This window comes from Physeter macrocephalus, chromosome 8, assembly GCF_002837175.3.
Source record: "Physeter macrocephalus isolate SW-GA chromosome 8, ASM283717v5, whole genome shotgun sequence".
NCBI lineage: Eukaryota > Metazoa > Chordata > Mammalia > Artiodactyla > Physeteridae > Physeter > Physeter macrocephalus.
In genome coordinates, this window is record NC_041221.1 from 134571641 (window position 1) to 134594253 (window position 22613).

General features: G+C 36.9%; 1 protein-coding gene across 2 annotated transcripts in view; it reads right to left on the minus strand.

The window, feature by feature from the left end:
• Positions 1–5558: 5558 nt before the first annotated feature.
• The window catches only part of NME5 (NME/NM23 family member 5), a 31923-nt gene continuing 14868 nt past the window's right edge, over positions 5559–22613 (minus strand). For both annotated transcript variants that reach the window (XM_024122652.2, XM_028492591.2), the window contains exons 5-6: positions 18224–18342; positions 5559–5742 (exon numbers count right to left, since the gene is read on the minus strand). In XM_024122652.2, coding sequence (XP_023978420.1) covers positions 5659–5742; positions 18224–18342 — 203 coding nt within the window. In that variant the 3' untranslated portion in view covers positions 5559–5658. The remainder of the gene's footprint in view (positions 5743–18223; positions 18343–22613) is intronic.

Below are 22613 nucleotides of genomic sequence, written 5' to 3' on the forward strand. Positions count from 1 at the left end.
CTGCAAGCTGCTTTCTCCTCCCATTCCGAGCTCCCTGCCATCACAGTGCAGCTGCTGGCCAGGAAGCCTGAGGAAGGGGCTCCCTCTGGAGCTGATGGCAGTGGCACTTTGGAAAGTGCTGGCAGGGGGTGGGCTATAAAAAACAATTTGGTCTGGGAACAAAAGGCATCAATCACAGCAGTGTCATCAACCCTTGATTTGGATGAGGGGAGAGAACTTTCTGGGTCATCCGGGAAGCAGGAAAGGAACAGACATCATATTTAGTCATCTCCCCTTTCCAATGGACTAAAGTATGTAGTTAATTTAATAGGAAAACTATTCTGGACTGCTCCACAAAGATTTTTTTCTTTAGTCATGTCCTTCATTGAGGTGAGAGAAAGCTATCTCCCTTACAGTATTTATCTGAAATTGCCAAAAATCATTGGACTCTACCTTTAAAAGTGAACTTCTCTACTAAAGGCTCTCATAAGCCAGGGAGTTTCTGAGATTTAACTTCTGTAAAGTAAATGAAAGGTGCAAAGTTAGTACAGTGAATGTTATTAGTAAGGGGACTAACAAAAATAAAGAACCCAAGATAAGCACCTGAAGTCAAAGAAGTAGAAAACAAAGAAGAATTGAGCCATCTCTGAATGAAAATTCAAAGCTTAATCTAAATAGTTCTTATATAGAGTTAACAACAAGAGAGAAGTGGCAGTATTTCTGAGATGGAAAAGTACTTCTCGAAAGTATCTGTGACACTTTCAAATCAAGCTAATCTGTGGCACCCTTAAGCCAGGGCAGATAAACTATTGCCCTGTGTTCTCCAAATGGGGGGAGGGGGGGGTTCTACATGTCATCCCAGATCTAAACTTCTAAAGAAGTAAAGAAAAATCTAAACTTCTGTTTAGTCCCAAGTCATAAGAGAGCTGCATGCTTGCTTGCTTTTTTCTATGATCTCTTTGAGTCCTAGAGAAAGAAACTAAATGAAGTGGTATATCTTGATTAACCAGAATACCACACTATCATTCAGTGCAAGAGAAATGCATTAAATCACCACTACTTAACAATAACAAATGTGTACACAGGACTTTGATACCACCTGACAGGTTATGTCAGAAGGCAGTCTTCTCATTTTCTTATTCATTCTATGCTATATTTTCCAGTTCTGGCCCATGAAATAATGACCTCAAATGTGTCCCAAGTTTAAAAATCCTATGGCTAACTACATTGTTTTCCATCTGCATGTATTTTTATCTATTTTTTCTCCAAAATTATCTCAAATTAGTCTGTTTTCTCTATTTTTTTCTTCCACTTAAAAAAAAAACAAATGGCAGTTCTGGCGACTGAAGCTGACTTCCAGTATAGAATTTTTCTGCCATACACAGTGCTGCCTCTTTTTTGCACAAGAGGAGGCTCTTGTGGCGGAAATGACCTCCTGAACTGGAATCTCATTGTAAAAACTATTTGCTTTTTCCTATAGGCTCTTGACCATTGCTCAAAATATAGCCATCCACTATTTATCTTTGTTTTTAAGATTTTAGTTTGTCTTCCCAACACGATGTTAAAGGTGTTCTGAAATACAGTGGGCACACCAGTCCCAGGAGGAATATGTCCAAAAATTCATATAAACACCGTGACTGAGAACTTGTAAAACATCTTGGTTCTAGATAGCTTAAAGACAGTCTATTAATAAGGAAGTGTTGCTAACCCTTTTAATGTTGACAACCATTAAGACATTTATCTTTTTAAACCCTTAAAAAATGACAAAAGCAGTAATATGAACACTGTAGAAATATTAAAATACAGCTACACAAAAATAAGAAAAGAAAATCAGTGTATTCCCACCATCCAGAGATTATATAATAACATTTGAGTGGGCGCCCTTCTACATCTTATTCCACACATATACACATATATGTATTTCTTTACCAAAGTAAGATCTCACTGGGCTTCTCTGGTGGCACAGTGGTTAAGAATCCACCTTCCGGGGCTTCCCTGGTGGCACAGTGGTTGAGAATCTGCCTGCCAATGCAGGGAACACGGGTTCGAGCCCTGGTCCGGGAAGATCCCACATCCCGCGGAGCAACTAGGCCCGTGAGCCACAACTACTGACTGAGCCTGCGCGTCTGGAGCCTGTGCTCCGCAGCAAGAGAGGCCGTGATAGTGAGAGGCCCACGCACCGCGATGAAGAGTGGCTCCTGCTTGCTGCAACTAGAGAAAGCCCTCACACAGAAACGAAGACCCAACACAGCCAAAATAAATAAGTAAATACATTAATTAATTTAAAAAATTTTATTAAAAAAAGAATCCACCTGCCAGTGCAGGGGACACAGGTTCAAGCCCTGGTCCAGGAAGATCCCACATGCCGCGGAGCAACTAAGACCGTGCGCCACAACTACTGAGCCTGCACTCTAGAGCCCGCAAGCCACAACTACTGAGCCCATGAACCACAGCTGAAGCCTGCGCACCTAGAGCCTGTGCTCCGCAACAAGAGAAACCATGACAAGGAGAAGCCCGCGCACCACAGCAAAGAGTAGCCCCTGCTCGCCACAACTAGAGAAAGCCTGCACACAGGAATGAAGACCCAGCGCAGACAAAAATCAAATAAATAAAATAAATTTATTTAAAAGAAAGTAAGATCTCACTGTACATATTGCTTCGTAACATGTCTTTTCAGTTAACAATCTTTACCTTCCAAGACAACACATTCTCATTGTATCTAATAGTCTAGATTCAAATCTTCCCAGTTATCTCAAAAATGTCCTTTGCAGCTTGTCTGCATAAATAAGGGTTCAATCTAGAAACTAGTGTTGATTCTGATTATGTATCTCACATCTCTGTTAATCTAAAAGAGTCCCTTTTCTCAAAACACCAATTTGTTGAAAGACCAAGGCAGCTGTCCTACAGAACATCCCATCTTGTAAATTTTTGCTTCTTTATGGTATCCTTCAGATGGCCTCATTATTTCCTACTACTGTAAGCAGGAAGGTGGGCCTAAAGGCTTGATAATTTTAAGGTACACGTTTGGCTAAAACACATCATAGATGATTAGTATATGTCATTTTTATATCAAATCAAGAGTTATATAGTATCTGAATGTTTCCCTATCAACAATGTGAAAGGGCTCCCCTGGTGGCGCACTGGTTGAGAACTGCCTGCCAATGCAGGGGACACGGGTTCGAGCCCTGGTCTGGGAAGATCCCACATGCCGCGGAGCAACAAAGCCCGTGCGCCATAGTTACTGAACCTGCGCATCTGGAGCCTGTGCTCCGCAACAAGAGAGGCCGCGACAGTGAGAGGCCCGCACACCGCGATGAAGAGTAGCCCCCTCTTGCCCTAACTAGAGAAAGCCCTCGCACAGAAACGAAGACCCAACACAGCCAAAAATAAATAAATAAATAAATAAATTTATATATTTTTTTAAATGTGAAAAACTGATCACCAGCTTTTGATAATTACAGATCTTTTTTCCCCAACTTCATTTGTGAATAGTTTTAAAGCACAGAAAAGTTGAAAGAATAGTACACTAGAATGCCCACCACCTAGACTGAACAATTGTTAATATTTTGCTAACTTTGCTTTATCTTTACATGTATAAAAATATTTCTGGCTGAACCGTTTGAAAATAAGTTGCAACCATCAAAAAATTTCCCCTAAACATTTCAGAATGCATCACCTAAACATGATATTCTCCTTTTATGGCCATATCATTTTGACCCTTTGAAATTTAGCAATTATTCCCTAATATCACCTAATATTTAGTCCATATCTAAATCTCCTTAATTGTCCCCCAAAGGTCTTCTGTAGATGTTTTTTTAGCCAAGAGCTACTCATTGCTTTTGGTTAAGGTGTTTCTTTGGTCTTCCCCATTTCCATTTTTTGTTTTATAATTACATTGCCTTTCTGAAGAGATGAGGCCAGTTTAATTATTTACTCTTAATAAAAGTCTTTTACAACTTGGATCTTTTTTTAAGTAAATTAAAATTTCTTTAATAACTGAGAATTTTTCATTTTTTGAAAACCAGCACTTCATCACAAAAACATAATTGAGAAATATTAACCTAAAGACTTTGGTAGAGGGACCAATCATTCCATTTTGCGAAGGATTAAGGGGCCTCACAGGATGCAGGACTTTCAGTGATACAACCAGAAATGAGTTGTCATGCTACTGTCTCATCACCCTTGTAGGGCACTTATTAATGTTGAGGAAATAGTTATATATGACTGGTTAAAACTATAATTGAGTTCTAACCATTTTCATTTTACTAAATATAGGTAGCCCCCCCTTTCTGAAAGTTCACTTGATGCCACTTTGCTCTTACAAAAGACCTGCATTTGTATCTGTTTTCACTAACCAAAAGAAATCTGAAGAGGATTTTTGCTTTTATGATAAAAGACAAAAAGGGAAAACAGAACTATTTGTTTTGCAATGAGCCAATTCAGAAGCAGCGCGCACACTGAGCAACAAGAGTAGCACCACCAACGTCATTCCTAGGGAACTACACTCAGCATCCCAGCATCAAGCCATGATAGCTTTGAACTGTCAGTGAGCATCTGGGCTTTATCCCAATTTATTCTGTGCACCTGTTAGCAACTTGTGAACTAAGGTAATTGATTCTTCACATTACACCCTTTCAGCTTATGAAAGGTTTCATAGGCACACTCTACTATTGGATAGCGGAAAAAACCCGTAATTATTTATATACTTATACTTTTTAAACTCAGCTGTCTGAACTATGCATTAATTATGCATGTAGATATAGAATATAGGCTAGGGAAAATATAACAAAAATTCCATGTCTTCTCGAAATTAAAAAATAATAAGCAATATCTTACATCAGCCTATTACTTAATGCTTACATCGTTAAAATCATATCCTAAATCAACAGCCATTGCAACACAACGAGCTCCACAGAGACAGCACCAGGGCAAGTGAGAGCCAGATGGGCACTGGATGACTGTGACTCACAGAGGAAAAATAACTAAATATGGGAAAGGATATCCTAAGAGACAGAAGCACCATCATATGCATTCTTTGGGCAAACTTGCCAGAAGGAGCACAAGAAGTACCCAGTCACCTTCTCAGAGTTTTCCAAAAGTCCTCAGAGAGACTTTTTTTTGCACTGTAAAGCTGTGCAAAACTTGTTTTTAAACTGTATAGTGTCTTTTGTGTATAGTTAACATACTACCAAATGTATCTTTAGCTACCCCTGTCCTGGTGGTATTTTCAATAGCTACTAACCTTGCCTAGTACATTATGGGGGTTGTAAATTGGCAGAGAAATTTAAAGTTGGTTCTTGTTGGTGCACAGCAAAAATCAGTTATATATAGAAATGGTATCTTATTATCTTCAGTTGTCTCTGATGCATGCTATATGAATTGTTGTTCTCTTAACTGAATACCACTTTGTAACTGTAAAAATAAAAAGTTGCAGTTGCTTTGTTGACATTCTAAATGCTTCTAATACAATTTTATTAGAAAAAAATCATACCCTAACCAATATTTTATTTTAGATAATGTTATCTGCTGCATGAAATAGTTATTCTTTTAAAATTTATTTTTAAGAAATAATTTATTTCACATGTAGTTACTTAAACCCTTAGGAGTTACTTCTTTCTTAAGTAGAAGCATGCCTTTTACAGTGAGATAGCTCATGATTGGTTCTTTGAGGGCTTTATTTTAATAAGGTTCTTCTGCAATTGGATGATGACAAAGTTTGGGTTTGTTGGGATTATTTTTCAGCAACCAATCAGCCAGCCAAATCTATGGAAAAAAGAAAAAAAAAACCCTTACGTTAATTAACATTTACATATTTCTTCAATATATACTATTTCAATTTAAAACAGTTTCCAAAATCATTTAAGAATAATAAGAAAATGACCATTAAAAATTGAAACAGGGGGCTTCCCTGGTAGCGCAGTGGGTAAGAATCCACCTGCTAATGCAGGGGACACGGGTTTGAGCCCTGGTCTGGGAAGATCCCACATGTTGCAGAGCAACTAAGGCCATGCATCACAACTACTGAGCCTGCGCTCTAGAGCCCATGAGCCACAACTACTGAGCCTGTGTGTGACACAAATACTGAAGCCCACGTGCCTAGAGCCTGTGCTCTGTAACAAGAGAAGCCACCACAATGAGAAGCCCGCCCACCACAAGGAAGAGTAGCCCCCACTCGCCACAACTAGAGAAAGCCCGCGCACAACAACAAAGAGCCAACGCAGCCAAAAATAAATAAATAGATAAAATAAATTTTTTTAAAGAATTGAAACAATAAGTTTTACATTAGGCAATATTGTCAAGTATAGATCCAAATTGGAAAGGAAGGTAAAACTATGTCCATTCACAGATGACATGACCCTATTATATATAGGCAGATCTCCATCAGTTATTGCACTTTGCAGATACTGCATTTTTTTTTTTTGGTACAAATTGAAGATTTTTGATCACTCTGCATTGAGCAAGATTATTGGCACCATTTTTCCAACAGTATTTGCTAACTTTGTGTCTCTATGTCATATTTTGCTAATTCTCACAATATTTCAAACATTTCCATTATTATTATATTTGTTATGGTGGTCTATGATCAGGGATCTTTAATGTTATTAGTGTAAAAAAATTATGACTTGCTGAAGGTTCAGATGATGGTTAGCATTTTTTAACAATAAAGTATTGTTGCACACTTAATTGACTACAGAATAGTGTAAACATAACTTGTATACCCATTGGGAAACCAAAAAATTTGTATGACTTGCTTTACTACAATACTTGCTTAATTGTGGTGGTCTGGAACCTAACCCACAACATCTCCATGGTATGCCTGTATTAAAAAATCCCAAAGAATCTAAGAAAGCTACTAGTGCTAATAAATTAATATGGCAAAGTTGTAGATTACAAGATCAATACACAAAAATCAGTTGTGTTTCCATATATCAGCAATGAATGATTCAAAAAGGAAATTAGGAAATCACTTTCATTTATAATGGATTTGAAAAAAATATCTAGGAATAAATTTAACCAACTTGTGTCCTGAAAACTATAAAACATTGCCAAAAGAAATTTTAAAACCTAAATAAATGGAAAGACATCCCATGTCCATGGATAGATTTAATAACATTAAGATGCTAAGATGTCAATATTACTCAAAGTGATCTATAGATTCAACACAATCCCCATCAAATTTCCAACAGTTGTTTTTGAAGAAAAGGAAAAGACAATCCTCAAGTTCATATAGAATTTCAAGGAGCTCCAAATAGCGAAAACAATCATGAAAAAAAAAAATCAAATTGGAGAATTTGTTCTTCCCAATTTCAAAATCTTCTATAAAGCTACAGTAATCAAAACAGTGTGGCATATAGATATACATATAGATCAATGCAATAGAATTGAGAGCCAGAAATAAACCCATATATATATGGCCCACTGATTTTTGACAATGGTAGCAAGTCCATTCAGTGGAGAAGATATAGTTTCTTCAACAGATGGTACTAAGAAACTAGGTTTCCACATGCAAAAGAATGAAGTTGGACGCCTATCTCACACCATACACAAAAATTAATTCAAAGTTAATCAACAACCTAAATATAAGAGCTAAACCCATTAAAATCTTAGAGGAAAATATAGGAATAAATCTTCACGACCTTGAATTTGGCAGTGGATTTAGATATGACAACAAAAGCAAAGGAACAAAAGAAAAAAAGAGATAAATTAGATTTTTGTCAAATATTCAAAAATTCCATGTGTCAAAGGACATCATTAAGAAAGTGAAAGGAGGGCTTCCCTGGTGGCTCAGTGGTTGAGAATCTGCCTGCCAATGCAGGGGACACGGGTTCGAGACCTGGCCTGGGAAGATCCCACATGCCGCGGAGCAGCTGGGACCATGAGCCACAACTACTGAGCCTGCGCATCTGGAGCCTGTGCTCCGCAACAAGAGAGGCCGCGATAGTGAGAGGCCTGCGCAACGCGATGAAGAGTGGCCCCCGCTCACCGCAAATAGAGAAAGCCCTCGCACAGAAACAAAGACCCAACACAGCAAAAATAAATAAATAAATAAATAAAATTTTTTTTAAAAGAAAGTGAAAGGACAACCTATAAAAGGGGTGCATATATTTGCAAATCATATACGGGTTTAAAATGTACAACATATAAGAACTCCTACAACTCAACAACAAAAAACAATTAAAAATGGGAAAGAACATGACATTAATAGACATTTCTCTGAAGAAAATATACAAATAGCCAGTAAACACATGAAAAGAGGGTCAACATCATTTGTCATTAGGGAATTGTAAACCAAAACCACAATGATAGGCCATTTCACGTCTAATAGGACAGTTACAATTAAAAAACAAAAAAAAACAGAAAAGAACAAGCACTGGCCAGGACATAGAGAAACTGGAACACTCATACATTGTTAGTGGGAATGTAAAATGTTGCAGATGCTGTGAAAAACATTTTAGTGGTTACTCAAAAAGCTAAACTTAGAATTACCATATGACCCAGAAAATCCACTCTTACGTGTATACCCCAAAGAAATGAAAACAGGTACTCAAACACATACTTATACAGCAGTGTTCACTGCAACATTATGTACAATAGCTAGAAGGGAGAAACAATCCAAGTATCCATCAACAGATGAATGGATAAACAAAATATGATATATACGTATACAATCAAATATTATTCAACTATAAAAGGGATGAAATTCTGATATATGCTACTACATGAATGAACTATGAAAGCATTATGCTAAGTGACATAAGGCAGACACACACAAAAACAAATATTATATAATTCCACTTATATGAAATATCTAGAATAGGCAAATTTATAGAGACAGAAAATAGACTACAGGTTACTAAAGGCTGGGGGAAGGAAGTAATGGGGAGTTATTGCTTAATGGTTACAGAGTTTCTGTTTAGGGTGATGAAAAAATTTTGGAAATAGGTAGTGATGATGACTACACAATATTGTGATTATAATTAATGCCACTGAACTGTACACTTGAAAATGGTTGGGCTTCCCTGGTGGTGCAGTGGTTAAGAACCCGCCTGCCAATGCAGGGGACACGGGTTCGAGTCCTGGTCCAGGAAGATCCCACGTGCCGCAGAGCAACTAAGCCCGTGTGCCACAACTACTGAGCCTGCACTCTAGGGCCTGTCAGCCACAACTACTGCAGCCTGTATGCCTAGAGCCCATGCTCCGCAACAAGAGAAGCCACCGCCATGAGAAGCCCGCACACCACAACAAGGAGCAGCCCCCACTCAAGGCAACTAAAGAAAGACCACGTGCAGCAATGAAGACCCAATGCAGCCAAAAATAAATAAATAAATACATAAATAAAGAAAATGCTTAAAATGGCAAAGTTTATCTTATTTATATTTATCACCAAAAAACTTGTTAAGTATATACAGAAGTACTGAAAATGATGTTAAAAGCAATTGTTTATTGTGGTACTGTTGTTAGAACATACAGATCCATGTAATAGAATACATGCCCATATACAGAATTTAATGTGTGATAAACGAGGCTTCAAACGTCAATGTACAGGGCTTCCCTGGTGGCGCAGTGGTTAAGAATCTGCCTGCCAATGCAGGGGACACGGGTTCGAGCCCTGGTCTGTGAAGATCCCACATGCCGTGGAGCAACTAAGCCCGTGAGCCACAACTACTGAGCCTGTGCGTCTGGAGCCTGTGCTCCACAACGGGAGAGGCCGCGACATTGAGAGGCCCATGCACTGTGATGAAGAGTGGCCCCTGCTTGCCGCAACAGGAGAAAGCCCTCGCACAGAAACGAAGACCCAACACAGTCAAAAATAAATAAATTTTTAAAAAAATCAATGTACAAGGACACCTGGTCAGAAAAAAATCAATTTAGATATTCATCTTGTAATTTATACAAAAGTAAATTCCAGATGCATAGAAAAGTTAAATATAAAAAAACTAGAAGAATACAAGAGTGAATATTTAGCAAAACCTTCAATGGGATAGAACTTCCTAAACTTAAATGGTAAAGTAAAACCCACAATAAGAAAAAAAATCAAGGTTTGACTTATTAAATATTATTCAAAAGGTAAAATTAAAATTTAAACAAAAAGGGAAAATATTTTGCAGCAAGTATGACAAAGGTTGATGTAACTAATATATAAAGAATTCTTACACCTATCCTTCTCAAACTCTTCCAAAAAACTGAAGAGGAAAAAATGCTTCCAAACTCATTCTATGAGGCCAGCATCACCCTGAAACCAAAACCAGACAAAAACACCACCAAAAAAGAAAATTACAGGTCAGTATCACTGATGAATGTAGTGGCAAAAATCCTCAATAAAACGTAGAATGCTGAATTCAACAATACATTAAAAGAATCATACACCATGATTAAGTGGGATTTATTCCAGGGATGCAAGGATGGTTCAATACCTGCAAATCAATCAACGTAATACACCACATTAACAGACTGAAGAATAAAAATCATACAAACATCTCAATAGATGAAGAAAAAGCTTTTGACAAAATTCAACATCCATTTACAATAAAAATTCTCAGCAAAGTGAGTATAGAGAGAACATACCTCAACATAATAAAGGCAATATATGACAAGCCCACAGCTAACATCATACCAAATTCCCACTTTTGCCACTTTTATTCAGCATAGTATTAAAAGTCCTAGCCACAACAATCAGACAAAAAAATAAAATAAAATAAAGTAATCCAAATAGGAAAGGAAGAAGTAAAACTGTCAGTGTTTGAAGATGACATGATACTCTCCAGAGAAAATCCTAAAGATACCAACCAAAAAAAAAAAAATTAGAATGAATGAACTCAGTGAATTTGCACGATACAAATTTAATACAGAAATCTGTTGTGTTCTATACACTACCAACAAAAAGAGAAATTAAGAAATCAATCACATTTACAACTGCATCAAAAAGAAAAAAAACCTAAGAATAAATCTAACTAAGGAGTAAAACACCTGTACTCAGAAAACTATAATACACTGATGAAAGAAATTGAAGAAACAAATGGAAAGATATGTCATGCTCATGGATTAGAAGAATTATTATTGTTAAAATGACCATACTACCCAAGACAAAATTCAATGCAATCTCTATCAAAATACCCATGGCACTTTTCACAGAACTAGAACAAATAATTCCAAAACTTGTATAGAAACACAAAAGACCTTGAATACCCAAAACAATATTGAGAAAGAAGAACAAAGCTGGAGGTATCACATGCCCTGATTTCAAACTAGACTACAAAGCTAGAGTAATCAAAACAGTATGGTACTGGGGGCTTCCCTGGCAGTCCAGGGACTATAATAACCAAAGCAATCTGCAGATTCAATGCAATCCCTATCAAATTACCAATGGCATTTTTCACAGACTTGGAACAAAAAATCTTAAAATTTGTATGGAGACACAAAAGACCCCAAATAGCCAAAGCAGTCTTGAGGGAAAAAAGCAGAGCTGGAAGAAACAGACTCCCTGACTTCAGACTATACTACAAAGCTTCAGTAATCAAGACAATATGGTACTGGCACAAAAACAGAAATGTAGATCAATGGAACAGGATGGAAAGCCCAGAGATAAACCCACAAACCTATGGTCAACTAATCTATGACAAAGGAGGCAAAGATATACAATGGAGAAAAGACAGTCTCTTCAATAAGTCGTGCTGGGAAAACTGGACAGCTACATGTAAAAGAATGAAATTAGAGCACTCCCTAACCAAGACAATATGGTACTGGCACAAAAACAGAAATGTAGATCAATGGAACAGGATGGAAAGCCCAGAGATAAACCCACAAACCTATGGTCAACTAATCTATGACGAAGGAGGCAAAGATATACAATGGAGAAAAGACAGTCTCTTCAATAAGTCGTGCTGGGAAAACTGGACAGCTACATGTAAAAGAATGAAATTAGAGCACTCCCTAACACCATGCACAAAAATAAACACAAAATGGATTAGAGATCTAAATGTAAGACCGGACACTATAAAACTCGTAGAGGAAAACATAGGAAGAACATTCTTTGACATAAATCACAGCAAGACCTTTTTTGATCCACCTCCTAGAGTAATGGAAATAAAAACAAAAATAAACAAATGGGACCTAATGAAACTTCAAAGCTTTTGCACAGCAAAGGAAACCATAAAAAAGACGAACAAGGAAAGGTTTTGCACAGCAAAGGAAACCATAAACAAGACGATAGACAACCCTCATAATGGGAGAAAATACTTGCAAACGAATCAATGGAAAATACTTGCAAACGAATCAATGGAATCATTCAATCTCCAAAATATATAAACAGTTTATGCAGCTCAACATTAAAAAAACAAACAACCCAATCCAAAAATGGGCAGAAGACCTAAATAGACATTTCTCCAAAGAAGACATACAGATGGCCAAGAGGCACATGAAAAGCTGATCGACATCACTAATTATTAGAGAAATGCAAATCAAAACTACAATGAGGTATCACCTCACACCAGTTAGAATGGGCATTATCAGAAAATCTACAAACAAATGCTGGAGAGGGTGTGGAAAAAAAAGGAACCATCTTGCACTGTTTGTGGGAATGTAAATTGATACGGCCACTGGAGAACAGTATGGAGGTTCCTTAAAAAACTAAAAATAGAATTACCATATGATCCAGCAATCCCACTAATGGGCATATACCCAGAGAAAACCATAATTCAAAAAGACACATGCACCCCAATGTTCACTGCAGCACTATTTACAATAGCCAGGTCATGGAAGCAAACTAAATGCCCATCGACAGATGAATGGATAAAGAAGATGTGGTACATATATACAATGGAATATTACTCAGCCATAAAAAGAACAAAATTGGGTCATTTGTTGAGACTGGATGGATCTAGTGACTGTCATACAGAGTGAAGTCAGAAAAACAAATATCGTATATTAACGCATATATGTGGAACCTAGAAAAATGGTACCGTTGAACCGGTTTTCAGGGCAGAAATTGAGACACAGATGTAGAGAACAAACGTATGGACACCAAGGGGGTAAAGCGGTGGGGGTGGTGGTGGTGGTGTGCTAAATTGGGCGATTGGGATTGACATGTATACACTGATGTGTATAAAATTGATGACTAATAAGAACCTGCTTTATAAAAAAATAAAATTTAAAAAAATGATGTGATATATGTACACACACACACAGGAATATTACTCAACCGTAAAAAAAGAAAATTTGCCATTTGCAACAAGATGGATAAACCTAGAAGGTATTATACTAGTGAAATAAATCAGAGAAAGACAAATACCAAATGATTTCACTTATGTGTGGAATCTAAAAACCAAAACAAATGAATAAACATAACAAAACAGAAACAGAGTCACAGATAGAGAGAACAAAGAGGTGATTGCCAGAGAGGAGGGGGGTTGGGGATAAGTGAAAGAGGAGAGGGATATTAAGAGATATAAACTTCCAGTTACAAAATAAATGTCACAGGGATGAAATGTACACATGGGGAATATAGTCAACAACATTTCAATAACTTTGTATGGTGACAGGTGGTAACTAGACTTAATCATAGTGATCATTCTGTAATGTACAGAAATATCAAATCACTATGTCATGCACCTGGAACTAACATAGTGTTGTAGATTAATTATAATTCAGTAATAAAAAAGGAATTCATACAAAACTCCAACAGATAAGTGGACAAAAGATAAATAGATAATTCACAAAGGAGGAAATACAACTAAACATAGGGGAAAATGTTTAACCTCACCATAGTGTGAGGTTAAAACAATTGAATGGAAGTTAAAACAACTGAATTACCATCTTTAATCTATTTTTCCTCTTATCAAATCAATCCCACTCCAGTGTTTTTAACTTATATCTAATACTTACGTGGATGAGGTGAAATGGAAATTATACATTGGTGATCACACTGTAACTTGGGATGGCCCTTTAAGAAAGCAATGTGAGAGTATGTATTGTGACTGAAAATATTCACATTAGAAATAATAATGCAAAACAAAATTAAGAAAATTCTGAAAAAAAAAGAGTAATTGAAAGGTTTAGAACTATCTGATTTTGAAATATATTACAAACCTATAATACTTAAAGCAGTGTGGTACTTACAAATGAACAGATGAAATTAACAAAACAAACAAACAAAAAAGAAACCCAGCAAATGCATGTAAGAACTTAGTATATATTAACAGTGGATTTTTAAATTGATGAAGAAAATACATACTGTTCAATAAATGGTTTTCGTCAATTGAGTAACCAAGTAGAAAATAAAATAAAATATGGCTCTCTACCTCACTCCCTATAGCAAAAAAATATTCCAGATGATCAAAGACATATACATGGGGGGAGAAAAAGGAAATATTAAAAAGTACTAGAAGGCAGAATGAGAGAATGTTACTTATAATTTTGAAACAGAAAACCTTCTTCAAATATAACAGAAACCTGGAAGGCATAAAAGAGCTCAATATAGTACACAAAATTAAAATATATCATGGAAATAGTGATAAACTGAGAAAATCTACTAACCAACAAAATATGTTGGTTAAAATATGTTTAATTTCTTAAACACAGAGAGTACCAATACAGTAAGAAAAAGACCTAGACGACCAAGCGCTGGCAAATGGACAAAGGCCTGGGGTAGGAAGTTCACAGAAAAGGAAATGCAAATGGCTTTAAGTAGCATATACTAAAAGATACTCAAAGTCACTCATAACAAAAGAAATACAAATTAAGTTACGAGATAACCATCACCTGTGAGATTGGTAAAAAAAAAAAAAACCCACAAAACTTGAAGAAACATCAGGTACTCTCATTTACTTCTTAAAAATTAATTAATAATTTATTTTTGGCTGCATTGGGTCTTTGTTGCTGCGCACGGTCTTCTCATTGTGGTGGCTTCTCTTGTTGCAGAGCCTAGGCTCTAGGCACGCGAGCTTCAGTAGTTGTAACGGGCTCTAGAGTGCAGGCTCAGTAGTTGTGGCACCTGGGCTTAGTTGCACCATGGCATGTGGGATCTTCCCAGACCAGGGCTCGAACCCATGTCCCCTGCACTGGCAGGCGGATTCTTAACCACTGTGCCACCAGGGAAGCCCTCTCATTCATTTTTTTTTTAATTGGACTGTTTATTTATTTATGGCTGCGTTGGGTCTTCATTGCTGCGTGCAGGCTTTCTCTAGTTGTGGTGAGCGGGAGCTACTCTTTGTTGCAGTGCATGGGCTTCTCTTGCTGTGAAGCATGGACTCTAGGCGGGCAGGCTTCAGTAATTGTGGCACATGGGCTCAGCAGTTGTGACTCACGGGCTGTAGAGTGCAGGCTGAGTAGTTGTGGCTCTCAGGCTTAGTTGCTCCACAGCATGTGGGATCTTCCTGGACCAGGGCTCGAACCTGTGTCCCCTGCATTGGCAGGCGGATTCTTAACCACTGTGCCACCAGGGAAGTCCCCTCTCATTTTTTTTTTTTTTTTTTTTTTTTTGCAGTACGCGGGCCTCTCACTGTTGTGGCCTCTCCTGTTGCGGAGCACAGGCTCCGGACGCACAGGCTCAGCGGCCATGGCTCAAGGGCCCACCCACTCCGTGGCATGTGGGATCTTCCTGGACCGGGGCATGAACCCGTGTCCCCTGCATCGGCAGGCGGACCCTCAACCACTGCGCCACCAGGGAAGTCCTCATTTTTGATCAGAGTATAAAATGGTACAACCACTACAAAAGGTAATTTGGCAATATTTATACAAATTAAAAATGCACATATCAAAAATATCAAAATAACATTCTTTTTGACTTAGTATAGATATTCACTGTAGCAGTTTATAATAACAGAGTGGGAACAACCTGAACAACCATCCATATGTGACTAATTAATAAATCATAGGGAATTCCCTGGTGGTCCAGTGGTTAGGACTCCGCCCTTCCACTGAAGGGGGCATGGGTTCGATCTCTGGTCAGGGAACTAAGATCCCACAAGCCGCGTGGCCAAAAAAAAAGTTAAAAGATTTGTAGAAAACCCATAAAACAAAATGCCATAAGCTGTTCTTTTAAAATGGGGCAATTTTGGGCTTCCCTGGTGGCACAGTGGTTGAGAATCCGCCTGCCGATGCAGGGGACACGGGTTCGTGCCCCGGTCCGGAAAGATCCCATATGCCGCAGAGCGGCTGGGCCCATGAGCCATGGCCGCTGGGCCTGCACGTCCGGAGCCTGTGCTCGGCAACGGGAGAGCGGCTGGGCCCATGAGCCATGGCCGCTGAGCCTGCACGTCCGGAGCCTGTGCTCGGCAACGGGAGAGGCCCGCGTACTGCCAAAAAAATAAATAAATAAATGGGGCAATTTTGTTTATGGTCCTATTTAATAATTTATAATACATATTAAATATATAAGGTAAAAAGCGTCAAATAGTGTGTTTAGTAACTAGCATTTGTATCTATATGTGTTTTTAAGTACATATAAATAATAAGTATTTTATTTTATGCTTATATATGTATAGAGTTTCTCTGAAAGGATATACTAGAAGCTGGTAACAATAATCAACTCCAAGGAACAACTGGGTAGCTGAGGAAGAGGAATGGAAAGGAGAGTTACTTTTCACTATATATCCTTTTGGAACTTTTAAATTTTATACCATATTCCAACATTGCTTATTCAAAAAATTAAACACCTTAAAAAATAAGTAAGTTCTTTAAGGGATAAAAATTTTTTTTAATTTCATGTTTTGAATTATAATTTGACTTTTTGATCTCTTTCCAAATGAAATAATCTCAATGTGTGAAAAGTGTTATACTCAGAGATGTTTATTGTTACAGTATTTATAATAGCAAACAACTCAAACAGCAAAAGAATGGTAAAGGTAACAAAAGAAACATCATGTAACTATTAAAATAATCTTTATAAAATATATATTTAAATATAGCAATATTTATGGGATATGTGTTTATATGTAGTGATATAAAAAAATAAAACCTGGGCAAAGAAAAAAAAAACAGGACTAGTTTTTTTGAAACTAAACAGGATTAGTTTCATTGGCGATACAGGCTTTAAAAACCAAACCAAAACAAACCAAAACAAAACCAGTAATAGCAGCAGCTAATGTTTGAGCACTTACGCACCAAGCACTTTAAGAATTTTACATGCACTAATACATTTAATCCTAACAATATCCCTACTAGGTAGGCAGGTGCCAATATACCTACATCTTATTGATGAGAATAAAGAGACTCAGAGAGAGGTTAGGTGTCTGGAGTCAGAGCTGAAGCAAGATGACTTGGGAGACCATGTTTAGGAAATGGAACCAGGAGTATCTTTTTCGTCTCTTCTTTACATTTTTCAGTAGTTTCAGGTTTCTTACTAAATGAAAATATACTATTTTCACAATGAAAAGGACATATTAAAGAAATAACCTGTCAATCTTTTTCTTTTTGGTAAAAGTGGTAATGTTAGTGGGAAAGATTAAATCTTTTTTCTTCCAAAGGGGACTCCCTTTGAGAATGCTAACAAAGGCTAGAGATATTATTTTGGTACAGCTGGTATTAAAATAACCTTCTTTGATTATCTCAGATGGGTGAGAGTATCTATAAAGAAGGACCCCGGCTGACACTTGGCCCTGGACAATCATCCTAGGTCCTCATACTCAACCGTTCTTCCCCCTGAATGAGCAATGTTGAAGCCTCTGGGTATGTGAATAAATGTTTTCTATTTAAAAAATTTAGATAGCATGAGAAACAAAAATGTTGAACACAATTCAAGTAAATAATTTTATCATTTGATTATATAAATTATACACAAAAACAATGCTTAGCAATGAAAGGATGCAATGATTGAAAATGTACTTAGGAAGAATTTTTTTAAGAGTTAAAACACAGCAAGAAAATAAGTACAATTGACCCTTGAGCAACATAGGTTTGAACTGCAGGGGGATGCACTTACACGCAGATTTTTTTCAATAGTAAACACTACAGTACTACACAATCCACGACTGGCTGAACCCAGGATGCAGAATCACAGATACAGAGGAAATGAGGATACGAGGGTCTACTATAAGTTATATGCCAGATTTTTGACTGCACAAAGGGTCAGTGCCCCTAACCCCCACTCTCAAGGGTCAACTATAATCAAAAGTTATACAAAATGAAGTATCTAAAATGTATATAAAAAGTTTTTTTAAATGACTCTCAATATGTTTCAAAGAATATAATATTTTAACTATGAAAACTATAGACAATATTCTTTAGTATGAATAAAAAGATTTCTTACAAAAGGATCTGCTGGTTTTTGCTTACAAAGCTCTGCAAGTCCTTTAAGCAGAGTTGGCGTTACATACAAATTTAAATAGTCCTTAGCAGCTTGTCCAACTGGAATGGGCTCAACAATCACTGCAAATACAAATGATTAAAGCTAATATAAATGATGAAATATTATACAATCATTAAAAAGGACACCTTCAAATAAATTTTAACAGCATGAGAAATACTTAAGAGTTATTTTTTTTAAAAAAGGAAACAGAACTATATACATAGCATAATAGTTTGTTCAAAAACACACAAGCACACACACACAGAAAATAATAAGACTCATAAGACTGGCAAAAAAAACAGCAAAATGCTGATAGTGCTCATACAAAAGATTCTGATTATGTTTTCAACAATCTCCTTTTCTGCATTTACATTTCCATGTTTTTTACAGTAAATACATAATGGACAATGTTATGAAAAAGAAAAATATGAAGAATGTGTATAATCTAGATTAATTCATCACAAAAATTAACTCCTGTCAACAAAATGGTAGGCACTTTGCAAAGTGTTACAGATACAACAGTGAATAATACATGCTTCTTGCTCTCTTACAGACTACTGAATATACACATAAAACCTATTTCTATAATAGTCTGAATATTCCTGCTCTTATTTTTCATGTTTTAAAATAAATAATGTAAGATTTAGGGAAATTTTAGTGTTTTCAGCTTTGTTTGAACATTATGTAGGTGAACCAGACTTGCAGTACAACAAAAAATATATTTCTACCAGAAAGAAATGTGTAAGTCTTCATAGGTCTTTTGAGGTTGATCTCCATCAATGTGCTTTAAAAAAAAAAAAAAATTTTATTTATTTATTTTTGGCTGCGCACAGGCCTTTTCCAGTTGTGGCAAGTGGGACTACTCTTCATTGTGGTGAACGGGCTTCTCACTGTGGTGGCCTCTCTTGTTGCAGAGAATGGGCTCTAGGCACGCGGGCTTCAGTAGTTGTGGCTCGCAGGCTCTAGAGCGCAGGCTCAGTAGTTGTGGCTCACAGGTTTAGTTGCTCCGTGGCATGTGGGATCTTCCCAGACCAGGGCTTGAACCCATGTCCCCTGCATTGGCAGGCAGATTCTTAACCACTGCGCCACGAAGGAAGTCCCAATGTGCTACTTTTGATAAAGATAAGAAAGCAAAGCTACTAGTCTCATGTGTTCAGATCTAAATCCTCGTTGGCCCAAGGCAAAGGAAGGTGGGAGGATAATTTCTGTATGACTGTCTGTATATGTGTATAGGCTCAGTCTCAATGAGACAAAGACTAACAATGGGAGTCATTTGCCAGGATGCCATGAAGAGCTGGGAGAAGTCTCACAGGTATTGGGTAACAGGTTCCTTTCCAATTAGTCTCATGATAGTACCCTTTATTACACTGATTACTGTAATAATTTTGTTTTATTTTGATTATATAAATATTTGTCATCTGTCTCTTCTACTCTGTAAGACCATGTTAAGACCATGTTTATCATGTTCACTGACCTCGGGTCCTTTTATATTATTTTAAAAATGAAATACCGAAAAAAAATAAAAATAAATTAAATTGAAAAATAAAAATGAAAATCTGATTATGTCACTTCCATCCTTAAAATGCTTCACTGATTCCTTTTTTTTCTCAGTTTTTTCTTAATACAGCAGGTTCTTATTAGGTATCCATTTTACGCATAGTAGTGTATACATGTCAATCCCAATCACCCAATTCATCACACCACCCCTCCTGCCACTTTCCCCCCTTAGTGTCCATACATTTGTTCTCTACATCTGTGTCTCAATTTCTTCCCTGCAAACCAGTTCATCTGTAACATTTTTCTAGGTTCCACATATATGCGTTAATATACAATATTTGTTTTTCTCTGACTTACTTCACTCTGTATGACAGTCTCTAGATCCATCCACGTCTCAACAAATGACTCAATTTCGTTCCCTTTTCTGGCTGAGTAATATTCCATTGCATATATGTACCACATCTTCTTTATCAATTCATCTGTTGATGGGCATTTAGGTTGCTTCCATGACCTGGCTATTGTACATGTCATCTGTTTTACTTCTTCTTTTCCAATTTGTATTTATTTCTTTTTCTTCTCTGATTGCCATGGCTAGGACTTCCAAAACTATGTTGAATAATAGTGGTGAGAGTGGACATCCTTGTCTTGTTCCTGATCCTAGAGGAAATGCTTTCAGTTTTTCAGCATTTAGAATGATGTTTGCTGTGGGTTTCTCGTATATGACCTTTATTATGTTGAGGTGGGTCCCCTCTATGCCTACTTTCTGGAGAGTTTTTATCATAAATTGGTGTTGAACAGTCTTACATTTAGGCCTCTAATCCATTTAGAGTTTATTTTTGTGTATGGTGTTAGGGAGTGCTCTAATTTTATTCTTTTACATGTAGCTCTCCAGTTTTCCCAGCACCACTTATTGAAGAGACTGTCTTTTCTCCATTTTATATCCTTGCCTCCTTTGTCATAGATAAGTTGACCATAGGTGTGTGGGTTTATCTCTGGGCTTTCTATGCTGTTCCATTGATCTACATTTCTGTTTCTGTGCCAGTACCACATTGTCTTGATTACTGAAGCTTTGTACTATAGTCCGAAGTCAGGGAATCTGATTCCTCCAGCTCCGTTTTTCTTCCCTCAAGACTGCTTTGGCTATTCGGGGTGTTTTGTGTCTCCATACAAATTTTAAGATTTTTTGTTCTAGTTCTGTAAAAAATGCCATTGGTAATTTGATAGGGATTTGCTTCCTTAATTTCTCTTTCAGATTTTTTAACATTAGTGTATAGGAATGCAAGAGATTTCTGTGCATTAATTTTGTATCCTACAACTTTACCAAATTCATTGATCAGCTCTAGTAGTTTTCTGGTGGCATCTCTAGGATTCTCTTTGTATAGTATCATGTCATCTGTTTTACTTCTTCTTTTCCAATTTGTATTTATTTCTTTTTCTTCTCTGATTGCCATGGCTAGGACTTCCAAAACTATGTTGAATAATAGTGGTGAGAGTGGACATCCTTGTCTTGTTCCTGATCCTAGAGGAAATGCTTTCAGTTTTTCAGCATTTAGAATGATGTTTGCTGTGGGTTTCTCGTATATGACCTTTATTATGTTGAGGTGGGTCCCCTCTATGCCTACTTTCTGGAGAGTTTTTATCATAAATTGGTGTTGAATTTTGTCAAAAGCTTTGTCTGCATCTATTGAGATGATCATATGGTATTTCTTCTTCAATTTGTTAATATGGTGTATCACATTGACTGATTTGCATATATTGAAGAATCCTTGCTTCCCTGGGATAAATCCCACTTGATCATGGTGTATGACCCTTTTAATGAGTTGTTGGATTCTCTTTGCTAGTATTTTGTTGAGGATTTTTGCATCTATATTCATCAGTGATATTGGTCTGTAATTTTCTTGTTTTGTACTATCGTTGTCTGGTTTGGTATCAGGATGATGGTGGCCTCATAGAATGAGTTTGGGAATGTTCCTTCCTCTTGTATTTCTGTGGTGTCTGTTGTAACTCTCTTTTTTCATTTCTAATTTTAATGATTTGAGTCCTCTCCCTCTTTTACTAGATGAGTCTGGCTAATGGCTTATCAGTTTTATCTTCTCCAAGAACCAGCTTTTAGATTTTTTGATCTTTGCTATGGTTTTCTTTGTTTCTATTTCATTTATTTCTGCTCTGATCTTTATTTCTTTCCTTCTGTTAACTTTGGGTTTTGTTTGTTCTTTCTCTAGTTCCTTTAGGTGTAAGGTTAGATTGTTTATTTGAGATGTTTGATGTTTCTTGTTTCTTGAGGTAGGCTTGTATAGCTATAAACTTCCCTCTTAGAACTGCTTTTGCTGCATTCCATAGGTTTTGGATCGTCGTGTTTTCATTGTCATTTGTCTCTACGTATTTTTTTATTTCCTCTTTGATTTCTTCAGTTATCTCTTGGTTATTTAGTAACTAATTGTTTAGTCTCCATGTGTTTGTGTTTTTTAGGTTTTTTTTTTCCTGTAATTGATTTCTAATATGATAGCATTGTGGTCGGAAAAGATGCTTGATATGATTCGTTTTCTTAAATTTGCTGAGGCTTGACTTGTGACCCAAGATGTGATCTATCCTGGAGAATGCTCCGTGTGCACCTGAGAAGAAAGTGTAATCTGCTGTTTTTGGATGGAATGTCCTATAAATACCAATTAAATCTATCTGGTCTATTGTGTCATTTAAAGCTTGTGTTTCCTTATTAATTTTCTGTTTGGATGATCTGTCCATTGGTGTAAGTGAGGTGTTAAAGTCCCCCACTATTATTATGTTACTGATAATTTCCTCTTTTATAGCTGTTAGCAGTTGCCTTATGTATTGATGTGCTCCTATGTTGGGTGCA